This window comes from Botryllus schlosseri, chromosome 16, assembly GCF_051294905.1.
Source record: "Botryllus schlosseri isolate E-star chromosome 16, Bs_hap1, whole genome shotgun sequence".
Lineage (NCBI taxonomy): Eukaryota > Metazoa > Chordata > Ascidiacea > Stolidobranchia > Styelidae > Botryllus > Botryllus schlosseri.
This window is the reverse complement of record NC_137251.1, coordinates 805894-830650: the sequence shown is the minus strand read 5'-3', so window position 1 is coordinate 830650 and position 24757 is coordinate 805894. Positions and strand designations below refer to the sequence as shown.

At 37.8% G+C, this 24757-nt stretch overlaps 2 protein-coding genes across 47 annotated transcripts in view; both read left to right on the top strand.

Annotated features, from left to right (window-relative positions):
* LOC145459018 (uncharacterized) overlaps positions 1 to 24757 on the top strand; it is a 96384-nt gene that overhangs the window by 70817 nt on the left and 810 nt on the right. For 44 of the 46 annotated variants that reach the window (XM_080337565.1, XM_080337562.1, XM_080337557.1 and 41 more), the window contains 25 exons: positions 681 to 859; positions 1560 to 1749; positions 2355 to 2547; positions 3133 to 3255; positions 3800 to 3922; positions 4254 to 4382; positions 5012 to 5124; positions 5207 to 5323; positions 5499 to 5648; positions 5709 to 5879; positions 6427 to 6526; positions 6971 to 7080; positions 7416 to 7546; positions 7650 to 7757; positions 7928 to 8033; positions 8622 to 8765; positions 9548 to 9661; positions 11048 to 11185; positions 12312 to 12629; positions 18674 to 18718; positions 19468 to 19580; positions 19637 to 19829; positions 20297 to 20429; positions 21423 to 21556; positions 21918 to 22107. In XM_080337565.1, coding sequence (XP_080193691.1) covers positions 681 to 859; positions 1560 to 1749; positions 2355 to 2547; positions 3133 to 3255; positions 3800 to 3922; positions 4254 to 4382; positions 5012 to 5124; positions 5207 to 5323; positions 5499 to 5648; positions 5709 to 5879; positions 6427 to 6526; positions 6971 to 7080; positions 7416 to 7546; positions 7650 to 7757; positions 7928 to 8033; positions 8622 to 8765; positions 9548 to 9661; positions 11048 to 11185; positions 12312 to 12629; positions 18674 to 18718; positions 19468 to 19580; positions 19637 to 19829; positions 20297 to 20429; positions 21423 to 21556; positions 21918 to 22107 — 3565 coding nt within the window. Of the gene's footprint in view, positions 1 to 680; positions 860 to 1559; positions 1750 to 2354; positions 2548 to 3132; positions 3256 to 3799; positions 3923 to 4253; positions 4383 to 5011; positions 5125 to 5206; positions 5324 to 5498; positions 5649 to 5708; positions 5880 to 6426; positions 6527 to 6970; positions 7081 to 7415; positions 7547 to 7649; positions 7758 to 7927; positions 8034 to 8621; positions 8766 to 9547; positions 9662 to 11047; positions 11186 to 12311; positions 12630 to 18673; positions 18719 to 19467; positions 19581 to 19636; positions 19830 to 20296; positions 20430 to 21422; positions 21557 to 21917; positions 22108 to 22859; positions 22895 to 24757 lie in introns of all 46 variants that reach the window. The other 2 variants (XM_080337545.1, XM_080337574.1) reach the window with 2 other exon arrangements.
* On the top strand, positions 12651 to 18667 carry LOC145459021 (uncharacterized). Its single transcript, XM_080337594.1, has one exon. The coding sequence runs from the start codon at positions 13539 to 13541 to the stop codon at positions 17802 to 17804; it is 4266 nt and encodes a 1421-aa protein (XP_080193720.1). The 5' UTR covers positions 12651 to 13538; the 3' UTR covers positions 17805 to 18667.

Here is a 24757-nt window from a genome sequence, read left to right as displayed (position 1 = left end):
GGACTTTTTAGGGGTATCGCTAGCAGCTAATTGGGATTGCAAGAGAACATTATGTATAAAGAATCGTATCACCAAATATGATTTCACTTGCATAAATCGTACGACTGCTGATACACATTGAAATCCGTACCAGTTGCTGCCGAAAATATTCACGTTTATTTCAATATCATTACATATTAATCGATTCTATATTGAAAGTTTGTACCTCCGCGCTAATATTATTCATATAAAAACTTACAGTTATGTTAAAGATGGTGAATCAGGTTATGTATAGCTGTTGTTCATGTTCAAAATGATTCATCATCCACGTCAGAGCTATTCAACTGGTGGCGCGGTCCGAATGTGGACCTTTACAGTGTTCAATTCGAACCTTAGACTCAATATTTTCTTGTATATTATACCATAACCAAGTGGAATAAATATTGCCAATCTTTCTACTAGGATTGACTAACAGAACAATAAATGCATTTCGCTTATTTCTATTGGTAATATCGATTTACCGGATTTAGTATATAGTTATACCGAATTGCATTCCTGCGACTGTCAATTATTTCATGTAAGTTACAACCGACCTAATAAAATATCAAGCTATTGTAACTGGACCTGTGATATAATAGTTGGTTAGTCCTCATCTACGTGTTCATATCATAACTGCAACTTGAATGAATTCTAAATTTCAGCCGGAATCTTCACATGGACACCGACTGACAACACGAGTTTGTCCGTCATATTCATGGCCACTGCTGACGGTCTCACTACCGAGCTTGGAGTTCTTGTAAAACTCTGCGATTGCAGTAATAACGGAAGCTGTAGTTTCAACAGACAGCCTTTGGTTGCCGCTGATTCAAATTCGTTTGAGGTAAGAAATCTATTTGTGTTATATTTAAGTAAAATGTATCAGTGTATCGAAAAACTGTGATGACTTGGTTAGCTATTTAACCGAGTTATCTTTGATACTTTGTGAGTTGGTCAACAGTGATTATCGCTTGATTTAAGCTCGATATATCCCTTAATTTTGTTTGCCATGCATTTGCGCTATAGATAGCCATGCTCCAGACTATTCGCATGGCGTGTAAGTGGTATCGTTTTCCTTGTGCCTGCGAAATATGTACCATACCAAACTGTTCAAGTCAACGTTTCTTAAACATTGTGTCCGTGAAAGGGCAAGATTGAAATAAATCATCAAGAAACTACGAAACTTGATTGTCTTTTGGTAATGAGTTGGTGAGGGGTACTGTGAAAGTAATCACGTTTTTATTTTTAGTCATTAGGTAGCTTTTTCTAGGCATGAAACAGCCTAAATAGACACATTTTACTTACTCATTAGTTGGCTTTCAGACATAATGTAAAGATTTGGATATGGAGATGACAGTTTTAAGTCATTTTGGTGCTATAAAGTGTAAGATTTAATATTAAGTGCTGGTTGAATCCAATATTTGAATGATTTTTGAACTTACGTTTGAATCTGCTCTTGTGGATCGGGCCTTATTCTCATTCTCCTTATTTCTAGTCGCTTCTGTCGAGACAATCAAAAAATCAAACCTATCGTTTATATTCAGATCTACGGATGCAGCTGCACCGATGCATATTCCGGTGTCAAGTGCGAAGATGACAGAAACGAATGCGACGCCTCGCCTTGCACCACTGGTATTTGTGTTGACAATGTCGCGCCCTTATCGGGATACACGTGCGCCAATGCATCTTGTCCAGAAGGGCAAACCCTCATCGAGAGTCAATGCTATGCTGTCGGTACGTATATACTCGTGGCACGTGGCAATTCTAATTCGAAATTTCTAGTTCCGGAAACACTGTGTTGTAAGGTTATCTTAAAACACAAAATCTTTTCTCGAATTTAGCTGGCTGGTTAGTAAAATTGTTAGGTTGTAGATCAAATTAGGCTCTCTTCCAACATGTAGCAGTGTAAAAAAATAAGTGTGAAAAAAATTAGATATATTTTTAAAAATGTTTCACGAATTTTAAATGCTATCCCATGGATGAAATTGTTACCTTGTCTAAAAATGATGCATAGCAAATTTGGCTGTATTTCCACCCGCAGAAGCGAAGCTTTAAGAGTAGAATTTCCCGCCATAAATATCATTTTTTGCAAATCCAAAATGTTTGACTCCAATAGCTTCGCTTAGACGGGTTGGAATTGAGTCAGATGTCTTGTATTTAGAGCAATTTCATGGGATAACCGATGAAATTTAATGTCAAAAGTAATTTTTAGGTAAAAAATTCTCGTTTTTAATGTCAATAAATGAAAACTCTGCTCATATTTCATGGGCAGCTTAGTGCTATAGCAATCTGCTAGCTGTTTGCTAATAGGTGAAAAATTTATACCTTTTACATTTCAGACTACTGCGTGAATAACACCTGCTCTCAAGTGTGCAGTAGCGAATCAAATGGAGCAATCTGTTCGTGCAATGTTGGATACACGCTGGACACTGACAACACCACATGCAATGACGTCAATGAATGCAATGTTGCTACTGACTCGTGCACAACTCAAACAAATACCGAATGTAAAAATTCAATTGGAAGCTACACGTAGGTTGCCGTTACATTTGGTGGCTTCGCCATTTTCCATGGACTTGAATATACATAGTCGACGATTTTTGATGTACAATGTTCGTTTTAATTCTCAACAAGTTGCTGACGATTACCCCTGACGAGTGTCAGTCGGAAATATTCAGGTTTATTTCAATATGAGTATACTATTCAATTGTGTATTGAAGTACTCTACCTCCAAGTATCTCTTTAACTACTCAACCATGTATTTGTATTCCTTTGATATGTAACCCTGAACTATATATATCAATGTTTACCGTATTGACTATCTTTTTAGGTTACTTCCACTTCTGCTTAACGAGTTTTTGTACACTTTTGATTATGAAAAAAAGAAAGTGGTTGCAATACAAGTTTTCGTCACTTTTTTCAGTGAAATAGTCATCATAACATGCCTGTGGAATATCTACTGGGTTATGATAACTGAATATGTTTTGCAGTTATTTGTAATATCACTGCTTGTGATGTTTTCGAATTTGCTGCTTATACTTGTAATTGAGTGGAAATGTATGGCATTACTTCTTCAATTTAAGTATCAATTCTGAAGTGAGTACCTATCTCTCACAGGTGCGAATGTAAGACTGGTTACAGCGGCAATGCCAGTATTGGATGCGTCGATATCAATGAATGCGATACCGACCCGTGTAATGCGACCACTCAATCTTGTGCAAATCTGCAAGGATCATTCCAGTAAGTTAAACTCTCTCATACTGTTCGATGTATTTAGCATTGCCGACCCGAGTCGCGATTCTATGGTGACTCGACTTGGCTTGAGTCAATTTTTGTATTGACTCGACTTGTGCTCGCGTCATTGTTTCATTGAGTCAAACCAAGTCATATAACTCGAGACTAGGACGGACTAGACCGACATTACATTGTAACTTCGAAGAATAGTAAAGTTGTCAAATCATTGGTATTTGGTCTATCAGTCCTGATGCTTGAAAAATAGGGCGAGAAACTGTTAAGGAACTGTTAAGAAACTGTTAAGAAACTGTTAACTGACTGAGGAAATATGATATTATGAATGCGCGACATTCTATATCACTCGGGCAGAGTTGATAAAAGTGGGTTGAAACGGATTGAACTGAAAATTGGACTCGGCTGTCTACTAGCTGACTTGACTTGGTGGTGAATTGCAAATGACTCGACTTATATACATGAATTATTGTGCACAGCCCTAAATTTGATGTATCTCACAGCTGAAACTGCATATAGAATATTGTTTTCTGTGCAGATGTGATTGCAAAGCGGGCTTCACAAATGTCAGCGGCTCGTGTGAAGATGTCGACGAATGCACGGAGAGCACTGCGAATTGTGAGAGCTTGCAATCGTGTGTCAACAACTATGGGAGCTACAGGTTTGCTTAAATTACTGTTGTAAGCTTATCAGAACGTTTGACTATGTATTACTATCTCTATAGCTGGCGACCCGAGCACTGAAAATTATTAAAACTAGTCTTAATCGAAAGCTAGTGTCACACTAATTCCGAAAATACTATAGAATCTTTTCGGGGCACTGGAACCACCGAAATAGTCATTAAAGTGTGGCATTGTAGTTCTACTTGTTCTTTACGACGTTATTTTGACTTCTACTCAAGCACCAACGATCACTACTTGGCCCACCTCTAGCTAGGATACTTTATATTCAATAATTTAATTTTGGTATCGATTTCATGATTTTAATTTCAGCTGTCCGTGTATATCCGGATATCAGGCTACCGCCGACCCAGCCGTTTGTGAAGATATTGACGAATGCGCGACAAATTCGCATAGTTGTCCTGGGGACAGTTCGTGCACCAATCAAATACCGGGTTTCACGTGAGTACTGGTCCATATATATATTCAATACGTGAGTAATATAACAATATGAATGCATCTGCTTTCTCCAGTATTTCTCATATCTGAAAAGTTTTCAGGCAACGCTCCAACTATAATAGGACAATTAGAAAATTTTTAGCTTTCCCGAATATGATTAGAATTATCATGATAGCTACACGTTTTTTTCCCAAATTAGATTAGAAATCTAGTCACTGAATTCAAAATTGCGCGAAAATCTAATTAAATTCTGAATTTTCAACTTTTTCAGATTTGACGTGAATTAGAATGAAAGCTACCTAGATATTCCAATATATATCAAAATTTCAATTAAATTTCGAATAAGAAAGGCGACAAAATTTCAGTTCACTTCTCATAAGAAAAACGGCAAATGTCTGTACAGCAAGCTTGGCTGGTTTCGCATTATATACTTCTCCTGTAGCATTTTCAAGAACACCAGAAATTGGGTTGTCGTTAGAGTTACTGAATTCGCAGAAAACTTGGAAATTGAATTATATTCCGAATTAAAATGAACAGTAACAAAAATATTTCACAGATTATATTACAATTAGAATACCGCCATTTTCTTCTAATCGTCCAACTTTGGCTATATCTTCTGCATTTTATCACAGTTGCATTTGCCGAAATGGATATCAGTACAACAGCACCACGAATTCTTGCGACGATGTCAATGAATGTGAAGACAGAAATGGACTCTGCGGCCATCTATGCACCAACACAGACGGTAGGTTATTTTGTTATACCGTGCAGCCATGGCTTCTTTTGTGTAGGATATTTCCTCAATCATGGTTTTCCCATCATTTCAGGGTCAAGAACATGTAGCTGTGATGCAGGCTATAGCCTCGGTACAGACGGCGTGACTTGTGCAGATATTGATGAATGTCTCGCGTCACCTTGCCATCAAAATTGCACAAACTCTGTGGGTAAGAATCAGAACGGCCTGTGTTTATGTTTATATCGGAGGTAGTAGAGTTCGACGTTCATTACCTCGCCTGGGAGGTTTCCGAGCATATATTTCAACGTGAATATATTATTCAATTGTATATTGAAGTTCTCAACCTGAAATAGTCTCTTATTCAACTTTCTTCACAATTGCAGCTTCGTACGATTGCTCATGCTTCTTTGGATTTGAGAATGTCAATGGTACGTGCACTGCAATAACACAATGCTCTGCCAACTTGACTCTGGACTGCGTCAACGCCGAGTGCTATGTGGACATCGGTGTCGCCAAGTGCCAATGCAAACCGGGTAAACTTAAAATTCAACTGTCATCAATGCACATTTACTATGCCTCAAATTGCCGTTCAGGATACAAGCAGTTGAACTCCACGCATTGTGAAGACATAAACGAGTGTGAAACGAATGTATGCGACTCCAATAGCGACTGCGCAAACGTACGAGGCTCATATGAATGCTCATGCCAGCAATATTATGTTGATGGATCTGGCTCAGATGATCGAACTGATGTGTCCTGCGTTCGTAAGTCAGCCTTATTAATATTATTCTGTAAAGTTAAATACATTTGGGAGCTGTGCCATGTCAAACATATGAGATTGCATTTGAATAATATATTGATATTGAAATAAACCCGGGTATTTTAGCTGACACTCGTCAGGGGTAATCGCCAGCGAGTAATGTGGAATTGAAACGAACATTGTACATCAAAAATCGTATCACCAAATATGACATCACCAGCATGTTTATTCGAATGAGGCAGGCGGACAGATAGTTTAAGCTCACTATTTATAGATTATATCCATACTCCTTTTCTTGGCACAAACTACGGTACCTTGGCTTGACTCCAAGGCTTCTCCCGAAAAGAAGTCTCAATAATTTTTCGCACAAATAGAATTAGTTTCTTTTCAATTCTCTACTAGTTGGTGACGATTACCGCTTGAGAGTGTCAGCCAAAAATATTCTCGTTTATTTCGATATGAAAATACGATTCAATTGTCTATTGACGTTATGTGCCATCATAAGCCTCTTCAAATCTGCTCTTTTGCATCAAAGAAAATATGTTTTGCAGCTGTTACGCCACCAAGAGCCAACGCCGTATCAGGAAGTTCTTTGGGTGATGACTTCATCTACGTGACTTGGTCGAAACCAATCTATGTTGACAATATCAGGTTTCATGCTTTGTTATGATTTTATTCTGTGATCACTTTGTAATTAGGGCTAGACAAAATCGTGTGCACAAGTGATTGATTTAGAATCGAGTGATAGGCTTCGAGTCAAGTCTTCAAATATCTCTCATTTATGATTTCTTGACAATATGAATGATATGGAAAGTTGGAACATGACCTGATTCCTTGCACTCGGTGACAATGCTGTGGTTTGTTCACGACTTCAATGTATATGTCATTTCCACTAACAACTTTGTACTATATGTTTGTACATATGTTTGTACTATTCAAGGCTTCCACAGTGGCAAATAGTATCAAACTATAATTCTCATCGCTAAATTTACTCTTAGTATGCATATAATTTCAGCACCGGAATCATTGTGTCCAGCGTTATTCGTAATTTACGAATATCAACTATCCATATATTGTAAATATCAACCTTTCCAGGGTTTCGATTGCTCTCAAAGACTCGTCAGTCGCTGTGACTCAGCAGAACGTGACGGGTGACACTACATCGTTCAATTTCACCTCTCTCAACTTTGACACGGAATACACAAGTGAGACATTTCAGATGAATTCAGGGCATATCAAATATTCATGTTCTGAATCTCGATTACCCTGTCTTTATAGCTCTCGGTTTTTCAAGTATTGGCGGTGGCAAACTCCTTTTCACATGCTGATTATTTCACATTTCCATGATTTCTTAGCTGATTTGCGATTCATTATTTAGTAGTTGTCGCGTTTTGACCAAAAATGCAATGACCTTTTCTTGTACTTTCGTGTGTGCTAGTGAATAATCATGTCATCGTTGTTCTGAATGCACTCAATCAGTCATGAAAATCAGATGAATTGCTGTGGATTATCTTATGAGATTTTAAATTTTTTGTTTCAGTTTCCATGCAGTCTGTATACAAGGGTGTGGAGAGCATATCGTCAACATTCGATGTAACCACCACTTTCACGGTCAAACCTCCATCGTTGCCTGCTATTGCAGACGCAGACGTACTTGCCAACATCATAACAGTGAGTTTAACTAGAGTTAGACAATTTTGTACAGATTATCAGCATTTCCATATTAAATTAGAAATAGAATTTTACTTACACAGTTGTACACAACTTGTTTTAGGTGTCTTGGACTCAAATTTCGCAGCCTTGCTCAAGTGTTCGAGTGTACTACAAACCAGAAAACGGCACGGAATCATTTATCGATGTAGCAGATGCAGCAACAACCCAGGTGAGATGCGGTGATATATCTGATTGTCTTGTGAGTTAGGAAGAATGTGTTTACGCTCTCTTTTACCGCGTTATTTTATTTGCGGTAACATTTAATATAATTTACCATGATGATGTGTGTTATTTTGTGCATTAATGTTAGGTAATGATGAATAACACGTTTGTCTTTAGAGCACAATCACATCTCTTGAGTCCGCGACCAGTTACACGTTTGAGGCTGTCTGCATTTACAAGGAAGTGGAAAGCTCTCGAAGCAACGCCGTGTCAAGATTTACTAGTAAGTATCTTATTTATCTTTATTTTGCCTCGATTATGTTGAAATTTACAAAGTGAAATGATTCTGTATGTGAGAACTTTATTCGTTATCTGCTGATTAAGGCTGGGCAAAATCGAATGCCTGAGTGATGATGTGAAAGTTGAAATATGTACCTTTTATACTACCACAAAGAATATAATGCCTGTTTTATATCATAATAAAGATAATTTGGTATTTTTCACTATACCTATTTCATTGCACTTTGTGGCCATACTGTGGGTTGATCATGATTTCACAGATACCTCATTTCCACTAAGGTGCATAGCTTTGTAATACCCGTATCGTATGTTGCTTCTAGAGAGTAAAAAATACTATTCATACTATACTTGTCATTGATAAATTAGCGGAAAGGAGCAGATAATTTCAGTACTCAACTCAAATCATTAGAATGAATACTCGAGTCAGATTCAAGTACTCAAATCATTTTGCTCAGCTCTGGTCCAGATGCTAATGCTGACCTTTCAACGTACGCAGAATACAACATCTCTAAATCATATTAGTAGCTGCTATGTCCGTGCATACTAAGTTCTAATATTTCTCACTCCTCAGGACCAGATGCTCCAGTGGATGCAATGCAAGTTACAGACGACTCCATCGCTTACGGAGGGGCCAAGATCAACTGGACCGCACCCGCGAGGAGTCCGGCCGATTACCAAATACAATTCAGCCCAACAGGACCGTCTGCTACCATTGGTGAGGTCCACAAACTCTGGCAATAGTCCTAATCCTATATCGTGGCTGTGTAATTATAGTGGCTACGGTCCGTCCATTTTACATAGGGTTACCATACGTCGTTCTTTAGGAGGATTTGTCGTCCTTTTTCAGGAAATCGAAGATGTCATTCAAGGACGCCCAAATGTCCTTCTTTTTAGGCAATTCCCCATCCTTTATAGCTTTGACAGCCAGGCCTTTGTACAGGGACTACTAAAAAACGCAATAAATGCCATAAAATCTGGATTTTGGCGACAGTAACAGCCTGGTTGACTCAAAAATAGGTCAATAATAAACGTCTTTATGGTACAGCGGGTATTTCGGGAGTCGAGTTGTAAAAACGACCTTTTTTTAGTCAACACAAGATCATTTTTCGTAAAAATTTTCAAATTACACGTTTTCTCGTCCGCCAACATAACTTTAGTAACTCAAAATATGGTGACCCTAATTTTACACATTTTGAGAAAATTAACTTTATGGAAAGTTTTCATATTCTTTCGGCCATGGTTAACTTTGAAACATTGTAAAAAACACAAACATGGCCGAAAAATATGAAAATCTTACAGAAACTTGATTTTCTACGAATTTCAAAATGGGTTTCAAAATTTGGGAAAATTTACTTTGAGCTACTTTGATTCAGACCTTGTATATGCTATTGCACTTGAATTAGTTATGTCTTGTAAACTGCCACTCCAACTTTGACCTCGTCTGATTCTCACCACATTCTCGTATAGTTGCAAAGCCTCAACAAAAATTTTATTCAGATATCTCCACTCTGTCGGCCGTTATTGCTGACCTTGCGCTCGACACAAATACCGTCATTTCGGTCTTCTCTCTGAATCAAGGCCTGTTGAGTAGCACAGCTGCCCAAGTTACAGGTGAGTAGATGAGTCTGGGTTGCTTTTTTCATTTGTATTTTAGATCCCTGCAGTACGGTGGGTTTTTGAACAAAATCTGGTAGATGTGAATGCACAGGAGTTGAAAAAATTTGAATTTATTACGAAAAAAATTTGAAAAAATGTTTTCAGGTTTTACTATCAACCCCATGAAATTGATAAGTTGTCTAAAAGAACGATGCTCACCAAGTCTTGCTCTATTCCGACCAGTAGAAATGAAGTTATTTCAGTTGAAAATTTTAGATTCACAAAAATAGCCTGGACGGTGGGTGTAGCGGTCGCTGCAACGACTTGTTGCAAGACACGCTGGTATAGTGCTTGATTGGAGTCGATGCTACAGCTACAGTTCCGGTTGTACGCACTAGTCGACTGACTAATGACCGCTCTGAGTACTCTTGCAATCCTGACCGCACACGCAGATCCCAGGAGCTTTCTGTAATAACACAGAACAGCCAAATATTAGTAGCAGTGGTCAGAAACTTGTAGATTTACCAGGATCAAATCATACTGCAATATATTAACGAATATAGAAAGAAAAAAGTTAGATGTATCTAATTGTCTGTATACGACTCTGTGGTTGAAGCGAGAGCACACCCGCTACACTGGCGATCTCTCAAAGCATGTGCTTCACAGACTACTTTATCGATATAAGATTAAGGTCATGGTAAATGAGGTTAGGTGCAGGGTTGCGTGGGAAGATTATTGGCACCCTGGTGGGACAGTTGTTACAGTGGGTAATCCCAGAATTATGAATGTAAAACTCAAATCACTTTTGCTTCCACAGGTAGGAATTGCCTCAAATTTGTTTTGCATCGTTTTTGTAGACAGCTCAACGATTTCATGGCGTTGTGAGTGAAATTTGAAAAAAAAATCCATTTTTTTGATAATTCCAAAATTTTCGAACAGATTTAATCGAGCCAAAGCCAAGTGAATCCCCGAAATCCAGAAAAAAAATTATTTTTGAGCAACCCTTGTGCATATTATCAAGAGAGAGCATACAAACATAGATTCAAATGAAAACCAAATTGGCAAATTATGATGCAACAGTGGTATTTTAATAATGCCAGTCGTGGTAAATTACTGATAGTCACAACAAAAACAGAGAAAAGATTAAATAATGCAATGCACTGAAAGCGTTTCTATATGTCATTGTTATTGCCACTAGTTCAGTTTTGTTGTGACAAATGCGCCAATCAGCGTAAATGACAGCACCGCCACATTTTCTAACAAGATATTAGTAAGTTCGCAGCAGATTTGGGATCTTTCTTTACGATTTCTTTCCGCAATGTTCAAGAACGATGGGTCAATTATTGATTGAATTGCAATTGAAATTATTTTTGAAATTTTGTTAATTTTTTATTTACAAAGTGTTTGTCGCATCAACCACGCTGGACACCACCACAACAACGACGGGGCCGGTCACCACAACAACAACAACAACGGACATCCAGACTACAACTGAAGAGACAACAACATCGACTACCACAGTTGAAACTCCCACGACAGGTATTTCACCGTTCTCAATGCTCAATACTGCACGGTTGCTATCTTAGCCATAATTAGTGTGATTATCACTATTAGCTTTTTCTACTAAGGATATTTCGACGCCTTCCAATATGAATTGCTTGGAACATAATATCAAATTACAACTAGCGTCTTTTGATGCTCTGTTTGACAACTCATGTAGTTTTAATTTCTCGTGGAATTTTAAAGACAAGAAGAACAGATAGTTATGTTGCTATATATTGAGTATGTTACAAATATATTATATGCTGATATAATTGTAGTTACGGGTTACGGCTAGTTACTCATGTTAGTGCAGTAGCGTAGCCGGTGCAGTGGCGTAGCCAGCCAAAAAATAAGGGAGAGGTTTGAAATAAAATAAATTCTCTAGCAATTCATATTCAATGGTGATATTAAATTCACACGTAGGTAAGCATGTTTTGTGTAGATCCTTTTCACATATGCAGCATATAAATCGAGAGTGAGTAATTATGTTACGTCAAGTTATACCATGAACTAGAATTTTGGTTACAAAAGGTCCGTACTGCCAATTAAACAATTTTACGAGGCCATCAGATGGTATCTGCCATTTTGGTCTGATCATAATTTGGTTCATGGCCTTGTTATCTGCATCGCTACTGGGTTTACTATACTATTTGATCGTATATTCATATTGATATTAACCCGAAAATAAAGTAATCTTTTTAGCCGGATGATTTGAATCTGCATGCCAAGACGTCATATTTGGCAACACGATTGTTGACATGCAATGTTTTTTTTCCATTCTCCACTAAATGCTGACTTACCCCTGACGAGAGTCAGCCGAAAATGTTCGGGGTTTATTCTAATATCAATATACTATTCAATTGTATATTGAAGTTCTGTACCTCCAAGAATCTGTTGAAATACTGGTTTAATCCACGCGTAATATATGGCATGGTTGTAATTTAGCAAGAAATTCATACTCAAAAGTTTATATGGTACAGAATTTTGAAATAGCGGCAATTCTGATTAATTTGTGCTGTAGTTAGAATAGCAATATTGGTAGTGAGTAGACTTGAAAATGAAGAAAGATTCTATCATTTTTTTTGTGATTTCCGTATTTTTGAATGCATAATTTGTATCCTAGCATCCCCCACAACCTCTACCTCAGCGAGTGCCACAGTAGAAATCACTGCATCGCCTGATTCAACAACCACCGACAACATTGTTGTGGCTGAGATTACCACCTCTGAATCAACCACAATTGAGTTCACCACCCCTATATCGACAACTGCCGAGTCCAACACCCCCGACTCAACCACCCCTGAGTCAACTACTCCTGAGACAACTACTCCTGAGTCAACCCCCTCTGATTCAACCCCGTCTGAGTCACCTACGGAATCAACAGCCTCCACAGAGTCAAGCCCGGAATCAACTACTACCACCGCCACCACCACTGCACCAGGTAGATTACATGCATGTCACTTAGCCTCATCCAGTGTTATAACAAGGGCTGTTCACAATGATTCGAGTATGAGTCTGAATCGGGTATAATTCTAATGATTTGAGTCGAGTATTGAGAATTCATTTTTTCGAGTACTGAAATGAGACACTCCATGGCACTAAGAGTTGATTTTGCAACGAGAATTGAAGTTTTGATACGATTTTCCACTTTGGAAGGCTGTAAACCCCAATTGGTCTTATTGCAACATACGAAACAAGTAGCGCAAAGCTTTTCATGTTACTAGTAATGACATACCTGTGATCGACCCACAGCGTTGTCACAAAGTGCAATGAAATAGGCATGGCCGTGGAAATACCAAATCATCTTGAATCTGATGTAGAAACGCCATTATATTCTTCCATTCATACGGTACTGTTTAAACTCAATTCAGAATCTCTCAAGTACTCGAATTTGTCCAGCCCTAGTTATAACAGTAGATTTGTATAAAAATTGATTGATCCAAGAAAATAATCAATTTGAAGTGTCGGTAGCGAGTTGCATATTTTACATTTAGTTTTATTTTTGTACAACATGCACTCTCTCTCAATGGGAAGTACAATTCTCTGGATGACATGCCTCTGATATGTAAGAATGTTGAATTTTGTTGTTTTTATAAATTTAGATTACGCATCATTCACCACAAATTTCAGAACATGATGTCTTATAGATTTGAAGCGTTCTTTTGTCGATATGATAAGTAGACCTGTATTTTCTGTGTGAGGGAGACTAATTATGGCAATTTATACGACTGATTGACAATGAATATGTTATATATCGGGGTATTGTGATGAATATTAATTTTTCTACTGGCTTTACTGTTTGGAGTTCTTCTAATATTTGCTGTTGAAGGTTGTTAATATTTGCTGTTGAATGATGTCTTGGTCAGGTGTATCGAGTTCAACGGATGGTGTGATGGCTTTTACTAATTACATAACAATGAAAACGACGGAAAAAAATAACTTTGCACTGTCAAATTCAACATCACAGACACTTTATACGAACACTATACCAATTCTCTTCACTGAAATTGTCACTGCAACCATTAGGACTTCATCATCAAATCTAGCTACTAGTTTAAGTCGACATACTGAAACTACCACTGGTGACACTTCAGCCCCGGCTACTACTTCAGGCCCAGTTACTGACTTTAACGACGGTACTACAACAGATCCAGCTACTACGTCAGGTCAAGCGGCTAAATCTACCACTGGTCAAACTACTGCAATGTATGTATCTGCTACATCAGGTCAAGAAATAAAATCCGTCACTGATATTAAATCAGCCCCTGCTACGACTTCAGGTCCAATTACCGAGTCTACTGCTAGAACAAATCTAGGTACTACGTTGGGCCAACGTGCTCGATATATTGCTGGTATTACATCAAATCAAGCTACTAGCTCAGATCAAACTATCGAATCTACTGCTTATACTAAGATGGATCGAACTGCTGCTGCTGGTCAAGCTACGGAATATGTCACTGGCATTACATCAGACTCAATGACTAATTCTGCTCAAGCTACTGAATCTACCACTGGTAATACATCAGACTCAGCTACAACCGGTCAAGTGGCGGACTCTGCCGTTATCAGTACATCTGTCCCAGTTACTACTATAGATAAAACTACTGAATCTACCATTGGGAACACATTCGACCCAGTTGCTACCAGTGAAGCTACTGATTCTACCGTTGGTACCACAGCGAATTCAGTTACTACTTCAGGAAAAACTACCCATCATACCACTGGCACTACATCCGACCTAACTAATACTTCGGGGCAGGCTGCTCAATCTACAACTGAAGGTGTATCTGCTGGAGCTACTACTGCAGGTCAAGCAACTGAATCTGTCATTGGCATTACGTCAGCCCCAGCTACTACTCCAGGTCCAATGACTGAGTCTACTGGTACTACAATTGATCCACGTACTACGCCAGATCAACATGCTAGATTTATCGCTGGCATCACAGCAAACCCAGTTACTACTTTAAGTCAAACTAATGAAGTACTGATAACTGCTGATAGTTCAATGGATATGTCTATTACTTCTGGTCAAGCTACAGCTGCTATTACAGCAGAGTCAGCTACAAGTTCAGGTCGAACTTCTGAAGCTACTACTGTTGCTACTACTTCAGATCAAGCAACTGAATTTGTCACTGATATTAAATCAGCCCCTGCTACGACTTCAGGTCCAATTACAGAGTCTACCGCTGGCACTAGAACAAATCTTGATAGTACGTCCGGCCAACATGCTCGATTTATCACTGGTATTACATCAAATTCAGCTACTAGTTCAGGTCAAAGTATTGAATCTACTGCTGATACTAACATGGATCTGACTGCTACTTCTGGTCAAGCTACTGAATCTGACACTGGAATTATATCAGACTCAACGACTAATTCTGGTAAAACTATTCAATCTATCACTGATACTACAACAGATCTGGCTACCACATCTAGTCAAGCTACTGAATCTACTACGCGTAATATATCAGACTCAGCTACAACCAGCCAAGCGGCTTTATCTACCACTATTATTACATCTGACCCAGTTGCTACTTCAGGCAAAACTACTGAATATGCCACTGTTACTGCAACAGATTCAGTTACTACTGCAGATCAAACAACTGAATCTACCACTGGGGGCACATCCCACCCAGCTACTACCAGTGTAGCTAGTGAATTTATCATTGGCACTATAACAAATTCAGTTACTACTTCGGGAAAATCAACTGATTCTACCATTGGCATTACATCCGACCTAACTAATACTTCGAGACAGGCTGCTGAATCTACAACTGGAGATGTATCTTCTCGGGCTACTACTGCAGGTCAAGCAATTGAATCGGTCACTGGCATTACATCAAACCCAGCTACTACTCCCGGTCCAACTGACTCTACTGGTACTACAATTGATCCACGTACTACGTCAGATCAACATGCTAGATATATCGCTGGTATCACATCAAACCCAGTTGCTACTTTAGGTCAAACTAATGAAGTGCGGATAACTGCTGTTACTACATTGGATCTAGCTATTACTTCTGGTGAAGCTACAGCATCTGTCACAGTTATTACACCGGCTACTAATTCAGACCAAACTACTGATTCTACAACTGATCTAGCTACTACATCTGGTCATGCTAACAAATCTAGGATGGGTAATACATCTGTGCCAACTGCCTCTTCAAGTCTAGCAACTGAATCTAACATACGTAGTGCATCCGTCCCACGTACTACAGGCCAAGCTTCTGAATCTACCACCGGTAGCACAACAGTTACTCCCTCAGGTCTAACTACCGAGTCTCTTTCTAATACGAAAATGCATCGAGCTACTAATTCAGATCAAGCAACTCAATCTGTCACTAGTATTACATCAGCCCGAGCTAGTACTCCAGGTTCGATTACTGAGTTCACCGTTGGCAATACAACAGACCCATCTTCTACATCAGGCCAACATGCTCGATTAATCGCTGATATTACATCAAACCAAGGTAGCACTTCAGGTGAAACTACAGAATTGGCTACTGACATTACGATGGATCTAGCTTCTACTTCTGTTCAAGATACTGAATCAGATACGGAATCTGTGATTGGTAGTACATCAAACTTAGCCACTACTTCAGGTCTAGCAACTGAATCAGCCATTGGTAGCACATCCTATCCGTCTACTACCGGTGAAGCTACTGATTCTACCACTGGCATTACATCTGACCTGACCAATACTTCAGGACAGGCTACTGAATCTGCAACGGGAGGTCCAGCAACTGAGTCTACCATTGGTAGTAGATTAGATCTAGCTACTACTGCAGATCAAGCAGCTGAATCTGTCACTGGCATTATATCTGCCCCGGCTAATACTCCGAGTTCAATAACTGAGTCTACCGTTGATAGTGAAATTGATCTAAGCACTACATCAGATCATCATGCTCGATTTGTAGCTGGTATTACATCAAATCCAGCTACTGATGTTGGTGAAACTACTGAATCTACTATTGCTAATACAATGGTTTCAGCTACTACTTCAGATCAAGCCACAGAATCTGTCACTGACATTACACCAGACTATGTAACTAATTCTGGTAAAACTACTGAATCTGAGACTGGTAGTACCACAAATTCAGTTTCCACTACAGGTCAAGCTACTCAATCTAGTGGTAGTTCATCTGCCCCAGCTACTACTTCAAGTAACTCTACTGAAGCTACCACTGATGCCACAATATATCACTCCACTACTTTAGATCAAGCAATTGAATTTGCCACTAGCAGTAAATCAGCCCCTGCTACTACTCCAGGTCCTATTATTGTATCTACCGCTGGTACTGGACCAAATCCAGGTACGACGTCAGATCATAATGTTCGATTTATCGCTGGTATTACATCAAACCCAGCTACTACTTCTGGTGAAGCTACCAAATCTGCGATTGATACTACCACAAATTCAGTTACTACCTCTGGTCAAGCTACTGAATCTACAAATGGTAGTAGAACACATCCAGTTACTACTGCAGATCAGGCTACAAAATCTGTCGCTGGTATTACATCAGACTCAGCAACTGGTTCAATTGAAACTGGTGAATCTACAACTGATCTTGATACTACAACGAATCTAGATAATACCTCTGTCCAAGCTACTGAATCCACCACAGGCAGTGCATCTCATCTGTTTCCAACTTCAGGTCATGCAATCGAAACTACCATTGGTACTACAACTAATTCAGTCACTACGTTCGGTCAAGCTACTGAATCTACCACAGGCAATGCATCTCAACTGTTTCCAACTTTGGGTCAAGCAACTGAAACTACCCCTAGTAGTACATCTGTCCCAGCTACTACGTTCGGTCAAGATACTGAATCTACCATTGGCAGCTCATCGAATACAGCTACTCCAAGTCCAGCTACTGAATCGATCACTGGTACAATATCAGACACAACTATTACTACACACAACACTATTGCTTCCATTATAATTGATTCAACCACATCACATGTTATTGAAACAACTGTTGGCACCATACCAAACCAAAATAAAACAAGTAGCAGCTATCACACTACGACAGTCCTGTCTTCATCAAGCAATCCCGGTAATCCTTGCTGCCTTTACATTGGAGTCAATGATTTGATACCAATTTATTTATGATTTCTCTTATAAAATCATTGTTCTGCTCATTTACTTATTTGTTCAACATCATGTCTAATAGAAAGTGCCCTCACAGAGTCTTTAAAATGTTGCCTACAGTAACACGAACAAACCTTTTCCGTTATCGTAGGAAGTATGTTGCAAATATATTTCGGAGGCATTGAAAGTAATTCATTTGTTAGAATTAATTCAATCTTATGACAATTCTATCACAAAAACATCAAGTTTTTTTTATCATGAATGTTATGTACCAGATCTGATTCCAATGAAAAGGCAGCATGATTTTGAGTAGTCACAATGTAGATGAGGAACTGTGACCAATAATTCATCCTAGTTTTGGAGATGTGCAACTAACACTAGAGAATGTAGCAGCTACACTGGCCCATAACTTATAACTTTGTTACTTCTGCAGATTGATGTGATAGAGACACACTGAAAGTTGTTACACCTGTCTTTGAAGCAAAATATGGGTGTTCCTTAGAACATAAATCTATTTTAACATTGGTGTGTTGGCAGTTAGATTGATTCAGGTGGAGTCTATAGAATGTGATCAATCTTGACCTGAAATCTGGTCAATGCAATCCAGGAAACTGGAACTGTTGACTGATGAAGTTTAATGGCTGGATATATAAATTGCAATTTGAGTCAGACAGGGATAATCTAAGCAAAGATAGATCGGTAAGATATGAAGTGTGAAAGCGCTTCTGTATCTCAGACTTAATCATATTCTGACTTTTCAAACCACTGTGGTTGTGGTGTTCGCAAAAATTAACATAAGCTGTTGCTAGACGTATTTCTGGATACTAACAGCAATATTTTAAGTCAATTATCTTGTTTTCTTGCACTCTGTAAATATGTTCTCTTTTTAGTCACATGCTCGTCATTCCAAGCGAATTTCAACGGTGTATGCCAGGGTGAGTGAGAATATTTATATGCTATTTGTATCATTTATTTATACAAGGTAACATCTATTGGCCTATACATATCAAAATCATCCTAGTACGAAATACTAGTCCAAATGAAGCTAGAATTATTCACAATAAGACTAATATTATATTCATGTCTGGATGAAACAAAATTTGAATCTATGAATAACTTACAGTCGCAACGGTCAGATGTGACATTATTCAACAATAATCTTCTCAAAATGTCCAGACCGTAATTTCTACCAACTCTTTTTACTCTAAAACAGATCGGCTTTGTGACACATGCGACAAACCACTTTTCCCTGAAATTCTAAGACATAATTTTTATTTTTTCAACTATCAAATTTCCATTACATCCTTTTAACCAACTACTTGAATTGGCATCGCCATCTTCAAGTTCTAATTGTATTGCAATCGTGTGGTATCTTGAGTTATAAAATTATTCACATTGAAATAATTTCGGCTGAAACTCGTCGGGGTTAATCGTCAGCAACTAGTACTACCCATGACGAACATACGTCCAAAGTATTCGGGTTTATTTCAATATTAATTTATTATTCAATGGTATGTCGAAGTTCTGTACCACCAAGAATCTGTTGAAATACTCTTCCATAAATCAATCAATGTAACAATGGCTACTACTGAAGTAATGATAAATGTCATTGTCTTTTAAGTCAAAAAACTCATTGCAATCCTCCATTTTGCTTGTTTTAAACTATAGTATTGTTTTTATCCAGCCTTCTTCACCAGTACCATTGTAATCAGAAGAACAGACATCACTTTCAACACCAGCCTTGAAGATCGGAATTCCGCTTACTATAAGGAGACAGTTTTGCTGTTTCAGAACACGGTAAAACCTTTTTCACTCCGTTCCAACTCAATTTCTTAATTCCTTTCTATTTGTAGACGTCCACACTTTTCAGAACGTCATTCGATGTGTCCGTCATAACGTCAGAAATTTACACATTTACAAGCGGCAGTGTCGTTGGCACTAGTGATGTGCGGATACCTGCAACTGTGGATGACGACTCAACTGCTATTGCGAGTGCACTTAACAACAATAATACTGATAGAGCGGCATCCATTGTCAGTGTCACAGGTAATTGATGAACTGCACATTCATCGGTTGACATTTTATTTCTTTAAATGGTAGAATGTATTTTGAATTACAGACTGTTTTAGTTACAGAATTATAGTTTTTTTGCAATGATACCTGTCTTTAGATAAGTGTGCTTTTACTGATTTTACATGACTAATCAAAAAAATCGTATTCATAGCAAAGATGACTTATGTAATATGCTACTAGATTTAAAGCTTGCAAGCTATTTTTCATAATATTCTTTGAATCAGTTTTCTTTGATGATGTGTGTTCTTTGTTTTTGACAATGTTAAATTGAGCTTCCCGCATATATCTCTCACGCAATTTTCTTTTTTGTTCTCTATGTTCTTGATTTGCACGGATGACGAATAAAGATTCTCTCTTTTTAATGGTTTTTTTTTTGTTCAATTTTCATTTTTTATTTATTGAATTCAATTATTCATGTTTTTACTTTCCATTTGTACCAGATTTTAATGAGTGCCTTGACTCGAGCGACAACAATTGCCACGCGTACGCTACCTGCACAAACGCAGACCCGGGATATACTTGTTCTTGCAATGCGACATACAGAGACAACAACTCATCTGCACCAGGCACAAGGTAATCAATAATTGTTCTTTATTCGTATTGCCTAGCAATACCTCATTTGAACAAGTACAGTAGCCTACATTACAATAATTTGATTATTCTTAACATCCGAACGTTGCACAATGATTTATTACTACATGGTCCTTGTATTACTGAAGAATTTCACAATTGCCAATATACAAATATTCATTTAAACATGATTCTGTAACTCTGGAATATGTGATAGTCATTTCAAATCTGCTTTCTTATGTGATTTCAACATACATAGACATACCCACCTTGTGTCCATATAAGTTACCTAGATATAAATCGTGGAATTAATTTCCTTGTCAGGTACTACTGCATTTGTCTGTTAACTTTTTATTTCTTTGAGTGATGGGATGCTTTGCAAATTACGGACTGCTTTAGTTACAGAATTGCTGTTTCTAAAACGAAGGAAAATAAATTTGACTCAATTCCAACCCGTAGAAACAAAGTTACACGAGTTTTTCATTAATAATTGTGGGATTACCCACTGCAATGGTATATTTTTCGAATCCAAAACTTTCAACTTCAATAACTTCGCTTCTGCTGGATGGAATTTAGTCCGAATTTTTACGCATTGTTTTTTAGACAACGTCACCATTTCATGGTGTAGAATTTGAGATTTTTTTACAATAAATTCAAAATTTTCAAACTCATGTAGCTTCACTTCTGTGCCAAATTTGGTGTACAGCGTTTGTTAGCCAACCTAACATTCCATCGAATTGCCGCTAAAATTTAAAACAAAAATTATTTTGTACAACCCTTATGCAAACTGGATGAAAAGTAAGAGAAGCTATCATAAATAGAAGTGTAGCATCAAGACTCATTGAGCAATAATTTAATTTGAATATGTCCAGGTTTTGTATCTATAGTCAGTGGCATTATACATTTGAAAACCTCTCTCTTCCAGCTAGCTATGTTACTACCGGCTATTAACAGCCGCACATTCACGTTCCTAAGCACTGTTGATGATCTTTGTAGTTGTGAAGACCAATGCGAATTGGACGGTGGCTCGTATTGCTTGAACGGTGCGACTTGCAATCGACAACAAGACGCTGAAGACCCCACTTGCAGCTGTGCTGCGTTTTACTTGGGACGCCGCTGTCAAGATAGAGGTGACAATAAGAAAATTTTCAACCTATCCAAATTCGACTGCAATTGGAATTACAGCTACTCGTTTTTTTCCAAATTAGATTTGAATTAGAATTACTGAATTTGCAAAGATTTGGAAACTGGTTTCAATTCCAAATTAAGCTCATATAAGTTCGTTCTCATTAGCATGACAATGACAAACATCTGTAGCCTACACCGAGCTTGGCTTGTTTCGCACTACGCAGTTCTCCCGTAGCATTTCCGGAAAACCATGAATTAAAATAGAAAAGAGAGCACGCAAACATTATCAACGGTTACTAAATCATTGATATGCAGCTTTTATTTTCGTGACCATGATTCAAGTCTCACATGTGTGTTTTCTAGATGGAGGTGCAATCGCGGGGGTGGTTCTCGGTGTGTTGGCTGTGATCTTGATTATTGCGATCGGGGTGCTATGCTTCGTTCAATACAAGAAGAAACGCCAAGGAAAAACAAACTTGGACATGGGCGAATCGGGAAGCCGGAAACGTTACGACGATGTATCCGCCGGTGGTTCTACCAATGGATCGTTCCGGTGAGATGACGTTGCCAGAACATCGGTGGCATTACAAAGGGTGATGCATAAGCTGAAAATTGGTCACACAAGGCAAACCCAGCAACATCAGCAAGCTATAGCCTTTCAGCTTACCTTTTCAGTTGAACTTTCAAATCTCAAACTCAACTAGGATTGTAATTATGACAAAAGAATTCAACTGAAAACAATGCATTCTGGATTTCAGATTCAGTTTGAAATTTGATGTTTCATTACACTATTTAATGGAGAAGCCATTGACACCTTACATTTGTGATTGAGAACAAATTTCAGATATATTTAATTTAATTATTATGAAGAACTCAGATAACTTCGCTTCTACGGGTTGTAATTGTGTCAGATTTGTTTTAAATCGTTTTTGTAGACAACTCAACAATGTCAATGAGTTTACGGTATTTTTTGGGAAAATTTTTTTTTTTCTAACAATTCTACTGTGCAAGCGGCTGAAGCTTGAGTGATTATATCTACATTATAAAATACCTCATTTGGCAAAAGATATTTCACTTTTTGAATTTGGAAAATGGTTCTCAATCAATTGACGACCAATGACGTTCTTGAGAATGCCTGGTTAGTGACACGGAACCAACTTTTGAGCTCGGTAACAACTGATTGGTGGCATTTTTTAAAACTTCCGCCCTGGACACTGCAGAAAACGATCATAGACTGTATGGTTGGAAATTGCTGGATAATTGTGAAATTGTTAATAAACTATAATCATGTTTTCGTATCAACAGCGAATTCTCGTCATGGTGAACCGTCATTGCTCATGGTAAACATAGTAGTCTGGTGCGATGTAGTTTTAGTTGATATAGTTTGATATTTTAGATTTGAATTGATTTATCGATCTCTGTATATTATTAACCCTATTATTAGTAATATCATTAATCTAGATATTATATTATCATGCGCTAGATGCGAAAATTGTTTACACAACCCCCTGTGCAATTAATCAAGTATGATACCAGACTCTTCACTAACACTACCAGTAGGCACTGGAACGTGCCTTGGATAAAATCCCTAATATAGTTTCCTTATTCCCATTTAGCAGGTGTGTATTTACATATTCAGAGCCTGGTTTTATAACAGTCTTCATGTAATCAAACTTCAGTAAACACACCTCCCTGTCAACAAGTTGACATTTTGTGTGCAAAATTAACATGTAGACAGAAAAAGTCATTTTGTGTATTTTAAATATTAAAATGACTAAAAAATGTGATAACATACAAACTGATTCGTGTGACTTACTGTATCTTTGGTTATGTAGTCTGATACTTGCATGATGTAATGTTTTTTTGTACTAATATGTCACGTATGTATACTTGATATAGAGGAAGTTTCCTTCATGTTTAATACTAATGCCATGAATTGGTGTGACACTAACAGCTCGAGTTGATAGTAAGTTTTTGTATAGTGGCCTGTAATGTAGTAATGTGTATATACGATGTATGACTGAGACTTGATACCAACGTATGTTATTGTGCAAACTTCAGTCAATGTAGTATAACAAAATTCATTACTTTTCGATGCTTGGATGTGCTTCAAGGAATACTTGGCTACACTTGAACCCAATTTTGTCTTGAAATCACTAATCTGTATACTTCCATGTTTTACTCCAGTGATTTTAATTGGATAGTATATCCATATTGAAATGAACCCGAATATTTTCGGCTGACACTTGTCAGGGGTAATCGTCAGCAGCTAGTAGAGAATGGAAAATAACATTGTATATCATTCTCTACTAGTTACTGACGACTGTCAGCCGAAAATAGTCGGGTTCATTTCAATATGAATATACTATTCAATTGTAAATTGAAGTTCTGTACCACCAAGAAGCTCTTTTTTGTTCATACCAAGACTAGTTCTTGGCACGTCGTTACGAGTGCTCGAATCCAAATAGAGTATTACTAGTAAAGGTTCGATTTGAGATGTGATAGATTGCTTTCTATCAATGATAATTATAGTTTTGATGGTTACTTTCCGACATTAAAGCTACATAATGTAGGGGTGTTCACTGTATGACTTATTTATTAAATTGTGCTGGTTAGCCTACTTGATGAAATTCTTACGTTACTTAAAAAATGATGCACACCAATTTTTGCTCAATTCCAACCTATATAGGGGCATTGCTATCAAGAGAAAAAGTATTTTTAAATGTTACTGGCTACCCCATGAATTTGTTACATTATCCGAGCAAAACGAGGCACAACGAATTTGACCTATTTGAACCCGTAGAAACGAAGTTATCGATATTCAAAATTTGAGACTTAAAATCATAGTATTTACGGTGAGTATACCTATAATAAATATTTGAAGAATTTGCCAACGTAAACACTATTTTCCCAAATCCAAAATATCGTACTCCAATAACGCTGCTTGTCCTGGCTGGAAATGAGCCAAATTTGTTGTTCATCGTGTTTTCGGAATACCTAATAATTTCATGGGGTAGCCAGTATTTTCTTTATATCCATATTCATAAATCTAATACTTTTTTCTCTTATAGCAATGCCTTTATAGGTTAAAATTGCACCGAAATTGGCGTGCAATCTTTAATTGCGTACCGTAACCTAACAATTTTATAAAGCAGTCAGTTCGATTTGAGGGAAGAAAAGTCATTTTTGTACAACCCTAATGT